Source organism: Styela clava, chromosome 10 (assembly GCF_964204865.1).
Source record: "Styela clava chromosome 10, kaStyClav1.hap1.2, whole genome shotgun sequence".
Lineage (NCBI taxonomy): Eukaryota > Metazoa > Chordata > Ascidiacea > Stolidobranchia > Styelidae > Styela > Styela clava.
Window position 1 is genome coordinate 11,246,617 of NC_135259.1, and position 17,260 is coordinate 11,263,876.

Genomic DNA, 17,260 nt, shown 5'->3' on the forward strand with positions numbered 1-17,260 from the left:
TTTATGAGAAATATCGCTTTTCCATACTGCGACATCGATGGTATACAGTCTTACCGGTCGATCGTGAGCTGAAAACATCGCAATTATTCTATGAATAAAACATTTCTAGAATAAGTGTAACTTTTCGGTGTGTCGAAATCTTTTTCAAAAGAAAGGACATTGTCTATTCTGATGAAACATAGACCAAATCGAATGAGCATAACATTTCAAGTTGTTTATATCCACATAAACATAGTAAAACATTTTTGGAAAGATGCGATTTTGAGAACGAAACATAGCAGATTTAGTCTTTTTAAAAGATTTGTAGCCTATTTTGAGAAAATCTGCAATGGTCACACTTTGCATGTCAGCTCGGTACGACTATGGAGCAAAAATAGTTCGGAAACAAAACAAGAGAAAAAGTCACTGACAGTTGCCTGTGAAATTTAAAAAACTTAATTGGTGTAACTAGCAATTCCAGCACCCGATTATAAACCTAATAATTCATACCGACACGATTTCGGGCATACCCATGTGCAATGGTAAGGTATTTATGTTGAATATAGGAAGTTGTTGACTCGGAGTCGATATGACCTTGCGTATTCATTTCTGGAAGCTTTGAGTCGTGACAATGTGATTCATAGGAGTAGGACTTGGAATATTTAAAAATGTTAGTTTATTTCAATGATCAAATTTGACTCGATCGATAACTCTGAATCGGGCCCTTGGGGTCTCAATAGTTTACACCGATGGTTCTCAAACAATAGGCTACAAATACCAGATAGTGATATTAAGGCGAAAGTATGTTTTATTTAAAAACACTTTGAAAATGCGTAGATGGAACGTGAATATTCAAAATAAAGAAATCTAGATATCCAAAATAAGGCAGGCAAGATCTAACAAATATTTTTATTTTCAATTAACTTCACGCCCCTCAAAAAAAAGGCCTCCGCGACCCACTGGTTTACACACTACATGTCCCCAGTGAAGTGAATTAAAATATTATCATCGTAATATTGAAAGAATTGTCGATTTGTAAAAAGTATGGTCACCCAGAGGGCAGTGTCATATTTTTTTCACTGATCTATCACAGACAAAATATATGACATCAACCAGAAAGAGTTGAATCATTTGTTATAGAAATCAAAGACATCAAAATATGTCACACATATTTATTACATATACAACCTTTTTTTTTACTTTCTCTAAAATTCTTATACATAGGCAAATATTCATTAACTAAGGTCGTGTAGATGGCAGGCCGACAAATTTTACACTAGGTTTCGTTGTCTATTTGAAGTAACAATAAATAAACAGTTTTCAAATCGCGTTTTGATAGTGTCCAAATTCATTTATATACTATTAGATATGGTTGTTGTGGCTAACACATGCAACATTTAAAATTCTGAAATAGTCTGTGTTGGGTAGAAGCCATTCAAGGGTCACGGATCGTCCGAGTTCGGAAGTCAAGCCAATCAATTAAGTGTAACTAACTGGCTGTAAGTTGACAACGATTCCTAATAATTCAATGTCGACTACTTAAATAGTGACTCAGGTTGATTCGAGTTTCCTCAACATGTGCAATGTGTTATTTATCTTCAGTGCTTTTGCCGCTGATAGACTATAAGATATTACATAGGTGCCAAGACATACAAAAATATTTAGTAACGAGATTTTTAATAATTTATGTCAGTTCAGCATTTGAGACGACATCTTTGAATTACAATGTTTAAAAAGTAAAAATTCTACTATGAATTTTTTTCTGAAACAAAAAAGCAAATAAAATACGATAAAACGAGCGGCTTCTCATAGCTATTTTGTTTGCAACTCCAACTCTAGGTTATTTTATTTGGGATTTCGCTCCATATTAACATTTTGATTAAAAAAAGACGTTGCTGATGCATCTATCGTTTTTAGTTGTTGCTTCTTTGAATTTCAGCTCCAGTAAAATAGCTGTAACGGAATCTCCAAACTCTAATAGGTACTAAAAATTTAAGATAATAAAATGAGAGTACATTGCGTGCAGTGATTAATAAAAGAGTTCATCTGTAATAATGATAGTATTAATTTAATTTAACGCGTAGAAATTGCTAGCATTTATTAACGTCAAGTCTTGTATAAGTAAACACTACATACATAGAGCATGATAAAATTGCAAATATTACATAACGTTAGAGGGAAATCGCACACAAGACACTAAAGAACATTGAGGTTTTTTTCCGTAGCAGGAGAGCTCTTCCGAAGTCTAGAAACAAATCGTACGGAATATTCAATAAAAATGACAAAGCAGAAGATCCTTATCGTGTCACAAATTCTATGTGTTTAATGTACTCAGATCTTTGACGGAAACCGATGCCTTTGGCTTGAATATATACTTCATAACAATTAATTATACTACGTAAATATGGAAATCCTACTATCAAATTTTATCGGGAAAATATACTAGGCATCTTTTTTGTACAAAACGTTATTTCATAAATTTCGTTATTAATGTTATTGATTGAATTGACCGAATAACCATACATTAATTTATATTCATATTACGTGAGTGCAAAAATGCAATTGTTATATTTTCATTTTATGCAGCAGATAGCAGTTGTTTGCTGTTAATATTGCTCGTATTTTTGCTTGAAACAAATAACATTATATAACTTACATAAGACGCGAACGAGACGGTGTATGAAGCTCGTTTATTTCTGATAATGAAACATTCGCCTGGCTCGACGATTGTAAAAAAGTGTCCATGGATCTGTTATCAGTTTTTGACGTTGTTCCTCTGAATTGTTGGAAACAATTTTATTAGTCTTTTATGATTAGCACAGTGCAAATTATCAGACCTCTCTCCTTTCAAAAGATATCAACGAATATGACAATAAAATTAGAAACATGAAAATAGTGCTGCAAATAGTATCAGGTGATCATCCATGGACGATGAACAGACATATATGCTTTTACTTTCATCGTATTTGTTTGGCGTTTGTTTTACAATGTATTATATGTCAGAAGGCAGCAGAATCACAATGTACAAAACTATAGCTCCATACATAAAATACAGAATGTCTTACTAGAGTCTATACTTCACACTCTTCAAAGTTCAGCATGTTAATCAATAATACCGTTGCAAGAACGGAAGCCTATTATATTCATTGACACGAAATAAATAAAATGAAAATAAGTACTCTGTCACGTTACTCACCGTTTTTCCGGCGATTTTTCTGAGTGAATCGACATCATCTGCGTGTATTCGTTATTTAGATAAACTTCATGTGATGCTCGTTCTCTAATTTTATCTTCCTTTTCACGAACAGACAATACTTCTACCTTTGGAACTCCACTTGCTAGTCTGTTGTGGATTATATATATTACTATGATGCTCACATGCGCGAGGCTTCAATGAAAATATTGAAAAATCGGCAAATCTGTTTGCTTGATGAACTATTACAAGTATACGTGGTCTGAGCATATCAAACGACATTCGAGTATCCTCAATGGGAGACAGATAAATAATTAAGATGGCTGTTCTGGGTAAAAACGGTTAAAACATTCCGAATATTCAATAAACTCACCCGGATTGAATTGCACTTTTCGTCCTATGCTCATCGTCATCCGCACGGGCTTTTTTCAACGCCATGCAAGTTATTATTAAGATCACTAGTAACAAAAGAGTTACAATTGCCAATACCATAAGCATGATTATCTCCAAATTTTTGAACGAAAACGATGTGCATGACGTAGTAACAATCGTTGAGACATATGTTGATGTGGTTGTCGTTGGTGATTGTGTAATTGGTGACGGTGTCGTCTCGGAACTTGTGAAGGATGTCGACGTTGTGACTGCAGTCGTTTGGATTGTTTGAGGTTCAAAATTCAAAATTCTGGGAGTGCTTGGTGCTGGTTGTTCTGTAGTTTTTATTGTCGTGACCGACTCAGTATCTGTCTGCGTTACTTCGGGTGTTTGTTTTGTCACTCTGGTTACGACTGTAGTAGGTTTTGTTGTTGCGGGAGTCGTGCCTGGATTGCTTTGACTGATGAATGGCGTCATATCTTGAAAAACGGGTTGAAAATAACTATTGAAGTGAACTATACCACGTTTAATTTTAAAATTACCGTAGTACGAATGAGTAAAATTGTGATTTTTGTCACTAGTGAAAACAGTGTTTTGTAGAGAGATTATCTTTGTGTTTTTGTTCCTGAATACTAAACAAATGCCTTCTGCGTTATTTCGAAAAAAAAACGCCTGTACCCAAGAGATTTACCAATGGAATTCCTGAATTTAGTCAATAAATTGACCGAAAAATATTGATCAAATTTATCAGTTTCAACCTTCAAGTAATATATAGAAAGTTTGTAGTTCAGTCATATCTTTCTTGCAAAAAATGCACACTAGCTAGAAAAGAAAAAACATTTTACCTCGAACATCTACTGAAATGATCAATGTATCGTGTTTTACGAAGTGTCGTCTGCCGAGCAAACCATCGGTCGTAACGATAGTACCGCCAAAACTGACCTGAAAATAAAACTCGATCCAGGTTTTACCAACACAAAATTATATTTATTGTCAATTGGAACGAGTGATGTGAGGAGTAAGTGAGCGTTGACTAATATTCGAGCTTTTGGAAGATGTGATAATTTATTTTTAGATTTGAGGCATGTTTGGCTCCGTTACTGACTATGAGTTCTGAAAATTCGTGGCAAAATTGCTCTGTTGTGACGCGGACTTTCAAAGCTAACCTAGAAAAAAATATATGTACCGTAAAGGCATTTGCGCGTTCTTTATCAATAAACGCTCGAGTTTGATCTTGCGCTCTGAGTGGGTTGGATTGTTGATCAATAACACTCAAACGAACATATCTGTTTTTATAAGGCCATTCAAGTTGATCATCGCTGGGACTCGGTGCCAGTTTAAAAAACACAGTTATTTTGTCTTTCTCAACAAGATTTGAACCTTTCACATAGACCTGAATTGATAAAAAAAGAAAACCAATTAAGAATTGCCATTTTATCTTTTGTGTGGAGTATCATGCCCGGATTAAGCAATCGTCTGAATTCGTTAGAAATGGCGAATCCGCTTTAAAAATCACATAAAGTTTATCCTATTATCCGATATTAATAGAGCGTTTGTCAACTTTCATATATATCATTCATTACCAATATATGAAACGCGTATCCATCATCAGTCAGTACTGGAGAAGATACAATGCCATCTCCCATAGCCGAATTTGTCAAACGTGATGTAAAGGATGGGTATACGAAGTACGTCGTATCACAACGTCTATCCATGACACTGAAATCATCAATTGCCAGTGCGGATTTACCACCTGAAATTTGAAATCTAATTATGTAGTAGAATCAAAATGTAATAATTCTGTGTATGAAATGGTTCGTTGCAATTTTTAATTTATAATTATCATTTTCCTAATCTTCTAAGTTTTTGAAAAAAAATTTCAAACTAATAAATATATCGGGTAAAGTAGTAAAATCTTGTAGGAGTATTGCAAAATTGTTTTCCCAATTACAAAATAAATATTATGACAAAAACTCAGATGCGCCATAGAAAAAACTAATATAAATAAAAATTGTATTCGAAATTTTGTATATAAATACAACACAACCTTCATATAGTGCAAAGTGACCGTGTTTGGTATTGCTACAAGTACAAGTTCTAACCATCCAATTCAAAATTTCTGACTTTCATATATGTTTGCATTAAAAATAGCAGTCTCATTAATTCCCAGGGAAAATTTATTGAAAAATTGCCTACTTAGCTTAGATTGAATTAGAATCCTATACTGAGGTGGGGCACTTATAGTTCTTCGCATGAATTTCCATTGGTTGCCACTTCGGGTAATAAAAATTTCTTGGTTCGATATTCCTGTCACTTCACCGTTTTTGTCATCTACCGAAGCGATGCTGATGCTGAAATTGGAGTGACATCACTTGCGGCATACATTTTATGGAAAAAATTGCTTTTCTAAAATGCTTACTTTATTTCAGCCTCTGCACTGTGTTCTAAATAATACCAGAATTGTAGACACTGTTTTGTTGACTTGCTGCGCAACATCATCGATTTTATAACTTCTGTCGAATTAGACGTTGTGTATATGTATGCACCTGATTAAAAAGTTCACTAGATCTGAACATGGAGCTTATTTGACTAAAAGTTTAATCAAAATCGTAAGTTTGAGTATATTTAGGTGGCGGGAACCAAACCATCATTACGCACGCTGTACTGTAATGACTTTTAGTATGCAAACCACATTGTGTAGAAACTACATAGCTGATGCAATAAATAGTTCCTTAATGGCAGTTTACTAGTCATATTAATGCTTTTTATTATTTGAAAGAACTCAAAGTACGTTTTGAGTAAGTGAAACTATATCACAATATTTTGTAGCGACATGAACAACAATGTACAAAGATTGCACACAACAACAGCAATGAAAGTTTTATTTCAAATAGAATCACCTGTGAAGTGTTTGGCGTGAGTTCCATCCATGATTGGAATCAATTGCCCAACTGGAAATCCGGGCGCTGACAAGTCAATCCAAGACCACGTACTGTTTTGCAATACCCACCCACATATTGTTCTTTCAGAAAAGTCACAATGATAAGAATACAACAGTGTGTCCCCTGAAAAATACCAAGGTGTAATGTCTGTATTACGTTATGCGTTTTTGGGGACACGCTTTCCTTCTAACTACGTTTAACCCTGCCATTATTTGCAGATTCAAATTCCATGGGATATAATTAAGTACAAGGGTATTGCTGACTGTCTACTTGTCGAGAAATGGTTTATATAACCCGACCTTCTCCGCCATTGAAATCATTCACATGAATTAAACAATGCTCAAATATATGGCCACGAGGACCAAAACGAAGTAGTATCAAATCTTGCTGGCCAACAGTTCACTGCGATCGCGAAACCACGGCACGTACTTTTTAATTTTGATGACGTCATCACACAAAACTTCGAAATGAAAAACAAATCCTATTGAGCCCACAGATATTTTGGGACTAAACAAAAGTAATAGCCTCCTAGCGACAACAACAAACTTTAATCCTTGAAAATTTTAAAGCAATTGGACCAGTTGAAGAGAGAAGAAAGTAGTTGAAAGAATTTTCAACAAAACAACAACACAATAACAAAACGATTCATAGGTCCATTTCGTGTCCAATTGCTATTCTCCATCCGCGAGAGTAGCCGCACTACAGGTCGTTGATAGCTATATGTGGAAGCTTTGATATCGATTTTTTAGCTTCCGAGACAAATATGAAAGTTATACCCTCCCATTACTAGGATTTGAGGCAAACAGAGAAAACTTTGGGCAATGATGTCAACCGCTAACACAGTACGCTGTCCAAAATGTCATCCAGAATTGAATGTAGGTGTATGAAATGACGGCAAAAATTGAAAATTAGTTTTACGATATCTAATAATCACTTCTCTGTTTATATGTATAGTATTCATTAAAACGTAAAAAAAATGTTCGCAAGATACTATTGAACACTTACCGCAATTGTAGAGACGATTTACCTTCCTAACATCTGTCTCACTGAAAGTATGTTTTCTAATGGATAATTTGTCTTGTAATTGCATATCATTTGTTCTCATCGTTTTCGAAGATCCGTCCTTGCTGTTTATATAAAATTATCTCTTTTAAACTTTCAATGACAATATCAGTAGTTTTGTAATATTACCTGAATGCTACGTCCTCGTAATGCACGAGGGAATCGAGATCGTAGGATTCACGGAGATTGTCCAAGTGTATCATTTTGTCAAAATTGAAAGATTTGTCTGTATATAAAAAGAATCAACAGTCAGTGGGATTCGAGTTAAATAAGTTCTATACTCTTACTCAAAAACATTCTTCTCCACATCACTACACAAGGACAACAAAATGTACATATAGATATTTTTCCTAATTGTTGTTGTTGGTATTTTTTAAATGCTCAGCATTGTTGTCGCTGTCGTGGAAAATTGCCTTTCGACTGAACCAATTAACTTTAAATGTTTAGTACTTTAAGAAGGCCAATTTGCTAAGAGGTTATTCATTTCATGTATTTTGAAAGCTATCTGAAGTCTATCAGGCCGATATTTTATTCGAAAGTTCGCTTGTTAAATTTGAATTCATGGCAATATTTTATGACATTTAAACTTCGTGTCCATATATATTTTAGGACAGCTCTCATGTTTTCAACATACCAGCTATTACATTTGACCATTCAATTGTTATATAATCATCTCTGTCTTTTCTGCTTTGTTCATGATAAAATCCAATCGCATGGAGGATTTCATGAATTGCGGTTCCTTTATATTGACACCCTGGTCCCATAGAAACGGTTTGGTTTCCGCCTACTTTCCCAACTCTGGACCAACATCTTGAAAAATAAGTGTTCGAAATGCAGTGTTAATATCATCTACAAAAATTTCATTTGATGTGGTTAAGTATTCTTTATGGGCACAAGTTGGATAATATAATTGGGGGATGCTATTGTTCGAAACACGTTTACATGTCATTGATAACCATGGCTGCAAACATTAGCATCAACACTTTCAAATATTTTTATTTGAACCATAATAGAAATGAAGCACAATAACAATGTTGGCGGAATATGTCAAACAATTATAAGATATAATACTGTAACTTCCATTTTGTGATACTTAGAAAGAAATGAAAAATATTGTTTTGATTTGAGGAGAATGTTTTTGCGGGAAGTTACAGCTTGAGAAACCTATTTTTCGAGAGCAACTGGGTGTGAACATTTAACCCATTCACACCCACCCATTTTTTAACATTTATTTAAGGTTCTTAGTCAAATTTAGAACTTATTCCAACCAATACATTGCTTATAAATAAAATGGATATCCTCGGTGAGTTTTATATGTCGTATGTATCTAATTGTGGACGTCTAGGAGTTCTCCAACTGGTTCTACAAGATATGTATTACCATACCCATTTGAAGATTCAACAGTGATGAAATCCTTTTCCAATTCTCTGATCTTCACATTTATGCATGTGTTAAGGGCAAACTCAATTCTGGCGTCTTCCATGGCAGCTATAGCCTAAATTTTTTATGTTTTGCATAAGGGCAAGTAGCATTGGCCCCGAGAGAAGTTCAAAAGTAACGACAAAAAAGAAAGAACGACAAAATGGAATTTGAAAATAGAAGGATAAAAAGTAAGGTTTGCAGATTTCCCAACATTATCTATTTAAAAACATTTATTTGAATCGTCCTCGGTCTACAATCTACATACTATCAGAATCTAACTAGAATGAAGAAAAATGAAAACTCTAAAATTCAAGATATCACAGTATTATGAACAGACACTAACAGCTCTACAAGTAAACACATCAAACATGTAGTATTCAATATAAGGCAGTGACCACTTACACCAAGACTAGCCGATGATCCATAAGCCATTGGAACAATCCCATTTGTCCAAAGAAGCGATGGCTCGTTCTGTGAATTTCTCGAGCTCGGTGATAGCAGAATATCTCCCTCGAACAGATTATCCAAGTCTGTAAGTGAACAAATATTTATAATGTATATCAGCGTAATTTAGTAGAACTAGCCAGAATCCTCTGTCAGAAATATGCATTATAATTTCCGGAAGAAAGTGGCAGTTATCATAGCCAGTAAAAATTATATCGTTGCTACCATCAAAACAGTCGGTGGCAAATACAGGACGCATGTGCGCCATCTAGCGACAATGACATTATCTGCTTGTTATTTTATTTTTATAAATGACGTACTCCGTTTATTTCGCCCAGAGATTAATCTTCTTAATTTCTGATTGTGCTGCTTTGAGCAATTTTTTTTAAATAAATGTGCTGGGTTTCGTTGTTTTTTGAATGAAATATTTTGGCTCGTAACAAAGTACTCAAATAACAATGCGCGTTCTTATGAGATATTCCGGTACTCCCGAAGTGTGCGAACCAAGATGGCGGAACGTAGTATGTGTACCAGGTTAAAGTTAGGCCATAATTTCATTCCAATTTTCCTTGTTTTAGTTCTATTACGAATTCGGGGACTAATCAAGTGATTCCCATAGTATTTGTATCTGAAGTTATGGCCTAACCCTAACCTAGTACACATACTACGTCCCAGTGTCCGCCATATTGGTTCAATATTTCACTATCGCGTAATTCGCAACAAGATAAAGCAATTATAAGCGAGTGCATCTGAAATTTTAAAATAGAAAAAGACCATTGTATGCATCAGAAGCTTGCAATATATGATCGTTCATTTTTTTGCGAACGATCAGCAGTATCCTTTGCGTGGCGCGACAATTTTCCAAAGTATAAAAATCGCTCAACTCTATCATATTATGATTAGGATGTATGTATTTTTTGTTTTCTTCCCATTACTTACGTTGCATATGCCAAACTTTGAGAATATCATATGTACAATTTATGCGTAAAATTTATTGTCGAAATAAGCATTGTCAGTTTACTTGGTTGGGCTCGACCCGATCGGATCAGTTTACTACTGATTATTATTTGTAAAATAAATAAAAATAAGTTTTCATATTGTTGTTATACGGAAGCAATTGTTCCATTTTTCAAGAAAAAGTAATTGAGCTATTCCCTTTTTACGATTTGTCGAAGCAGTAATCAAAAGCCGAGGATGCTATCACCTTGATGTCTTTGACGGAAGTGTCCATGAAACAGACATTGGTGCTCGCATTGATATTTCACGCTTAACGCGCTTTATTTTGTTCGTCCAGCAAGTGGAATCCGAAACCCATTTTTTTTTTCTGGCAAAAATCTTATTAGTAATTACCACTTCAGTATTTTATACACCACAGAGAGTGTTGTGTAATCGAACTAAAACTGGGCCAGGTTAGAACGATAAATACATAAACACATAAGGTTGGTGGAATAAGTCCGACTGATTCAATTTCAACAGGAAAAGTACTCTAAATTTCAAATTAGTTTTTTTGGTCCAAAACAATTATTAGATCAGTACAAATGTTTTGTTTTATCGTCACTTCTATGCTAGTACCTCGATTTATCGATGTGATGTCCGTATTTGCGTCCAATCCATCACTTTTTGGAGAGTCCGACAAACAACCCTGTGAAGAATATAAATATTTTGGATTGTGTTTTTGATACAAAAATCGAATCTTGTTCAAACAGCAGAATTACGAATGCATAGCTATATAGTGTCTTTCTTTTGTATCTCACCTGAAATAATACTGCATACATTCCCAGTACAATTGAAGAAAGCATACTCTCGCTTTAGTGTCAACTCAATACTCAATGACTATGTTCCAGCAACACAAATTCACATGATCAGATAGATAAAGTGAACATTTTGATTAGCTTTGTACAAACTATGAACGGAAATGATGATAAATCAACGATCGCTTTATGATTTATTTCAATTTCCTAAAAAATATATAAAATTTGTTGTAATTCACACCATAAAAGACAAAAAATTGCTGCGAATTAATTACTAATCCAAAAATGAACGAGTTGAAAATTGAGCAGATGCATTATTTTTTCATAACATACATTACTCAACGGCCTGGCTACCAATATCGGGACAAAGTGGCTAAATTACAATTATCCAACATGTAATAAATTGGGTAAGCAATGCAGTACCAAAAAGATTCCTTCCATTATATTAAATATAGTATCTCTTCATATATGAATGGATGAAAGTGCCTTGTTCAAAAAGCGTGTAGAGCCGCCGTATGGAATATATATACATATATATATATATATTTAAAACCACAGTACATCCTATTATTGAGAACGTTTATTCGCATTTCGTGTATAAGTGTAATTATTAGTTTCCAATTTGGCAAAACAATCGCATGTCTTTATTTCCAACACAGTTTTAAACGACACAATAAAGATTTTTTGTACCGGCAAGATGTCAAATGCAACGATTACCAATTCCCACCATAGAAGGGCGAAAGATGATATATATTTATGAAGCTATAAAACAATATAACTTTATTAGACCAATAACATTAAGGCATATTTACAAAAATAAACACGACATATCTGAATACAAAGCATGACAATAAAACAAAGGTATTTTTTCATTTAATTTAAACGTGCAGTCGTATTTCACTAAAAAAATCACGTGTGCTACATGCAAATTATGCGATATTATTGGTCTATTTGCGTAAATTGCAATCAAAATGTCAATCTGACGTAATTCACCAAGCCTTAAATATGGAAACAAGTGTCACCTAATTTTTCATGATTGACCACTGCGTCTTATTAATGACAGCGGGAAGCAAGCTAATGCAATAAAAGTATATTTCAATATCACCTTAATTAATCAATCAATTATACGTCTAGAACGACTACATACATACATACATACACGCTTACAATGCAACCATTTTTAATAACAATCCTATAAAATTAATTGTTAAGCCAAGTTAGTTGTAGAGTTTACGGGACATGTTGTTCTTATACAACGGAATCAAACCAGACTGTAGGTCGTAATGAGAAATAATTATCGCATTTCCCTTATTGTACTCTAAAAACGCACAATAACGACATTTCCTGTGAAATCGACTATCGATCGATCACGACACTAATGCATTGTCAAAAAGAAAAACGCATATTTTCTGTTCGGCCAGATGAATTTACGTCATTCAGTGTTTTCATTTTGGGAAAGTACAGATATTGCAAATAATGTCTTATAAAGCGCGTTTTCGGATATTGAAAATAGCTGGTGTGTGGGTCACCACGGTGGCGTATTTTAACCAAGTGAGATGAAAATATTAAGTTTAAGCCCCAACTTGTTTTTTCAGACCGTTCCTATCAACAAGCAGAAGGTAATAAACATTAGGGTGCAACCAGTAGAATAGGGGATCAGAATCAGAATTCTTCCTCCCCCGTATAGAGCAATAGTTGTGATTGGAATTTGATTACCTCGAGCTTTGGTTAGATAGTATCCATGAAAATACAGTTTTTGGTAGTTTGATGGTCGCTTACAGCCATTCTATCAGCACCTTTAGTACATGGAAAGAAGCTCAGAAAGCACACACACTTGAAATAAACGCGCGATTACGGATGTATGCAAAGATTCACGTACACTTTCAATGTCTTTCATAATGGTACGTCATGAGAAATTTTCCGAAGTTTTCGAGACTCACGCCCAGATGCACAAGTCAACCATTACAGTGAGAGTCGTGTACAGTTTTGAACTTTATCTTCCCAATATTTCTGGATATTAATCAATTTTATCAATCGCGTGTCTGGATAAATTCAAAATTACTAAACGTCATTAAAATAGAAAAAAGCAACCGTTAGTGTTCAACATTTTTTTCTTGATTAGCATAATAATATCTAAAATATATGCAAACTTAGACTATAATTACTGGGACAAAGTGATGCTCATGGTACAATATGTTCTCCAGTAATCAAAGTATTTGCAATATAATACTTATTATTTTAACGTCCACGTACTCCACAGAGGGTGAGTTCACTATTACTTCTATTTTATCTAAACTTACTTATCTGTAAAACGGTATTTGTGTGTTTGTAGAATATTTCTTATGAAAGTATAGCATATATATAGTGTAGAAAGTATAGCTAGTTAGAAATCTATACTCCGTTTTTAATAGTGTGGTCATACCCAAGTGCAATACGTTTTCTAATCACGCAAGTATATTGGATAATTAAATGAAGTTGAATTTAAAACAATTTAGGAAGGCTGTAATAAAATGTCACTACACGCGAAAAAATTGACGCCATAATACGTGGTTTCTAATCACGAAGGTCCATGGCTCAATGCCGTAAACGTTAAATATTTTATAATTAAACATTTTATGGTAATGATAACGATTTTAAGACGTTGGCACTCATATATTTTGGAGAATAGAATTAAGTCCAGTCAAGTCCAGTTCAGTCGAAAATTTGAAATTCACGAATATCCCTGCGAGACGCACTACTTTCTAGTCAATGTGGCTCATTGTTCACATTTGTTCCATCTTGCTTAACATTACTGACAAATAAAATTAGCATTTGTTTTTTCAAACTGAATAGGTCTATGATATAAAAGATCCTTAAATGATAAAAATATATATAATGTTGGATTCGTTTTAGTTTGGATAAATTAATTTAAATATTATTTCCTTGTCTTTTTTAAAAATAAATTCATCATTAGATTATAAATTGTCAAAAAAACAATTCAATTTGTATTTAGGCTGAGATATAGTGGAGTTTTCAAAATTTAAACAAAAGGATTTTTTCAACTGTATTAATTGTTTTAACTTTTTGGGTATGAAATGTTTGGAACAAGAATAATTCAACTTGATTAATTAGATCAAACTTGATTTTAAATCTTTTTTAAATTGGTTGAATTTAAATGAAAGTCTTTTAAAATGTGGAAACGAATTAAAAAAGAATGATATATACATTAAAATTGAATGTTGAACTAATAAGAGAGGTCAATGCGGCCGTGGTCATCATAAACCAAATGAAAAGATATTTGGAAGACGGGGCAAACTAGTTATCATTCCCTTTAGTCCTAATAATTCCAATCCAAAATTCACATCGTGTTGTTTAAGATACAGTAATTCACTACAGGTAAATATTTTCTGAGTCATATATACTACAGTTACACAACAGAATTTCTGTTCTGCTGGGACGGTTTCGTGAAATAGTATGCATGGCTCGGATGGCTGTATCAAGTATCAAACTTCATAAACCTAGTTGACGCGAATATATTTCAGGTACTATATAATTTTGCTGTGCAAACAGGATAATTTGTAAAACCGGCTACGGGCATTTTTTTCTGGAGAATTGGCGCCAAATAGTTCAGATGGTTCGTCGTTTGGGTTAGAACTTTAAAAGGAACATTTTTCAGCGACCATGAGTTTATAAGTAATTCTTTTTTAATTTGTCTCCTATGAATAGTGTGGCTCTGTGAGTGTGATACATTCACAAAAACACTCGCATATGTGCATTGTTTTGAATATGGGTAGCTACAAGCGTGAGCCAAACGTTCAAAAACATATAATATGCCTTACATTACATCAAGTTTAAGTGAGTACCTTACGTACCTTTACTGTGAAAATTATCCAAACCCAATCTTGAATATTTTCTACTTCTTTTTGCTTCATTTGGCGTGTCGTGATTGATCTGGGCCAACACAGAACAGTATAATGTCTCCAATAACTCGGAACCGATTCAACGCCTGTTTCTAATTCGTTCACCTTTAAGATGCCTCACCTTTGAATAATATTAAAAATCAAATAACTTGACTTTTCGACATCTAACACATATGAATGTCACATTCAGAATGTGACTAACATAACAAAGTTTCAATGCCGTAACGAGGCAGTAATTGTGGGTCATGCAAGTATTCTGATATCACAAACGAACGGGGATGCCCCTAAAACTGTGTCGTACTCGGGGCACCACCAACACCTTTATTTAGTCATCAATGAGGGAGCAATTAAGGTGTATAAATACTAAATAGGCTTACCATACGTTCCGATTTAGGCGGGACGGTCCCACTTTTCAACGTCCAGACAGGGGAGCCAAAAGTCCCGCTTTGGCGTTGAGCCAGTCAGCACAATACACGAACATTACTAATTACTGAATGTGTATGCGTGGTTTTGTTTGTTCCGTTGTTTCAATCACTACAATTTGTTATGTGTAAGTTCCGTACGCCAAAAGGGTGCTTAACGTAAATTCCTTTCTATTTTTTTCGATGATATTCAGACAGACAGCGCAACAACTCTAATGTCGACCCAGCCCCCAATGTTTGGAATGTGTAAAAAACGACGACTAATAGGCGCGACTAATAGCGCATAAAACTTTATGGCTCCGTCTCCGGATGCCGTCAAGTAAAAGCACCATGATTGTGACCGAATAAGGCGATTTTTTTACCTTACCCACGACCTTTGACCTCTGTAAATTCTTCCTATAGTTAATCATTGAAAATTTTTCGATGCTTATTTTAGGAGTGGTTTTGCCAATTGGTCCCGGTAAAATAGGGGATTTTTGTTTCAAACCATCATTCTGATTCATAGCATTCAACAATCTGTTTTTTAAAAGTATCGGTAAAGAATTTTAGCCTAGTCTATAACAGCTATTTCTACACTAATTTTTGATTACTGCAATTAAACTAAAACTCTTAAGAAGACAAAGTGATCATTGAATTATTTGATATTTATTTAAATATCCGAAACACAACTAGAAACTAACGAATAGATTTCAAAAACGCGAAAACGACGCCTGAAAATCTGTCTGAGCGAGAAAAATATCTGAACGGATGCGAACCTAAGTCCATTTTTGCTGATTGGCCAATGTCATGAAGTAAACAAGGAAGTCAGTCGATGCTCGGGGAAACATCCATTCAGTCCGCAATTTCCATTTGAAGCCCTTGTTTCTGGCGAATTCTGACATATTCAGTTTCGATTTCTAAAAACATTCTATATCACACATATATACCAATTTTTAGAACATCGGTTCTCTTAGAAACTCGCGTTTTGCGGCCTCCGGCGAGACCACCCGTTACAGTCAAACTTGGCAATTACAAGTTTCATGGTGCTTCCGGAGTATATGTACCAAGATGACGCACAACCTGACCATAGTATGTGTACCAGGTCGGATTCTGGTTGTGCGACATCTTGGTACACATACTTCCAGAGCGCCAATTTTAGAACCACCCCCTCTTGAAAATTCCTGGATACGCCCCTGTTCTATATGGCTTCATTTTAATTTACGAGAGTAACATTTTATCAATGGAGCTAATGTTTCCGAAAGGAATTGCTCGCACAGTCTACGCCTACGGGGACTGAAAAATGGTTTATGCATAAACGGCATTGGCTTTCGAGAACTAATAAGTCGATATCGAATTAATAAGCATCTCATATTGTTTATATATCGTGGAGCAATGATGCAGGTTAATTAATTAAAAAAATCTGCTATCTTAGTGACTTTTGTAAATCAATTGCACTCGCTTCGGAGGACCATAATCATGTGGTGTGCTTGCATAGCTCATGATACCACATATTCCATAATTATTCAAACACCGGTTGCTTTGCAATATTTCAATAAGGGGCCTTCTGTATCATCGTTATCTGTTACTATTAAATTTGTACAATAATCAAAAGAAGTGGTTAACCAACCTTACAATTGAATTGTAGAGTGGCAACATTAGTAGAAATCAGCATATATTAAATCCAGAATTATTAACAATCGATTACGTATATCATTAAATCAGAAGTGGATAACCTACACTTCAATACATCACGCCAAAATAAATTATCTTGCAGGCATGACGGGGCCTAAAATTT

General features: G+C 34.4%; 2 protein-coding genes across 2 annotated transcripts in view; one reads left to right on the plus strand and one right to left on the minus strand.

Annotated features, from left to right (window-relative positions):
- On the minus strand, nucleotides 1-15,281 carry LOC120338139 (meprin A subunit alpha-like). Its single transcript, XM_039406076.2, has 18 exons — nucleotides 15,017-15,281; nucleotides 11,169-11,372; nucleotides 10,987-11,056; nucleotides 9,373-9,500; nucleotides 8,934-9,043; nucleotides 8,183-8,358; nucleotides 7,678-7,774; nucleotides 7,492-7,613; nucleotides 6,445-6,609; nucleotides 5,964-6,090; nucleotides 5,741-5,895; nucleotides 5,128-5,297; nucleotides 4,731-4,937; nucleotides 4,390-4,486; nucleotides 3,546-4,023; nucleotides 3,176-3,322; nucleotides 2,636-2,755; nucleotides 1-2,224 (listed from the first exon to the last, which is right to left on the minus strand). The coding sequence occupies exons 2-18, from the start codon at nucleotides 11,211-11,213 to the stop codon at nucleotides 2,176-2,178; spliced, it is 2,463 nt and encodes an 820-aa protein (XP_039262010.2). The 5' UTR covers nucleotides 11,214-11,372; nucleotides 15,017-15,281; the 3' UTR covers nucleotides 1-2,175.
- Nucleotides 13,300-17,260, plus strand: part of LOC120338140 (adhesion G-protein coupled receptor G7-like) — a 17,544-nt gene continuing 13,583 nt past the window's right edge. Inside the window, exon 1 of the mRNA XM_039406077.2 lies at nucleotides 13,300-13,428. Coding sequence (XP_039262011.2) covers nucleotides 13,359-13,428 — 70 coding nt within the window. The 5' untranslated portion in view covers nucleotides 13,300-13,358. The remainder of the gene's footprint in view (nucleotides 13,429-17,260) is intronic.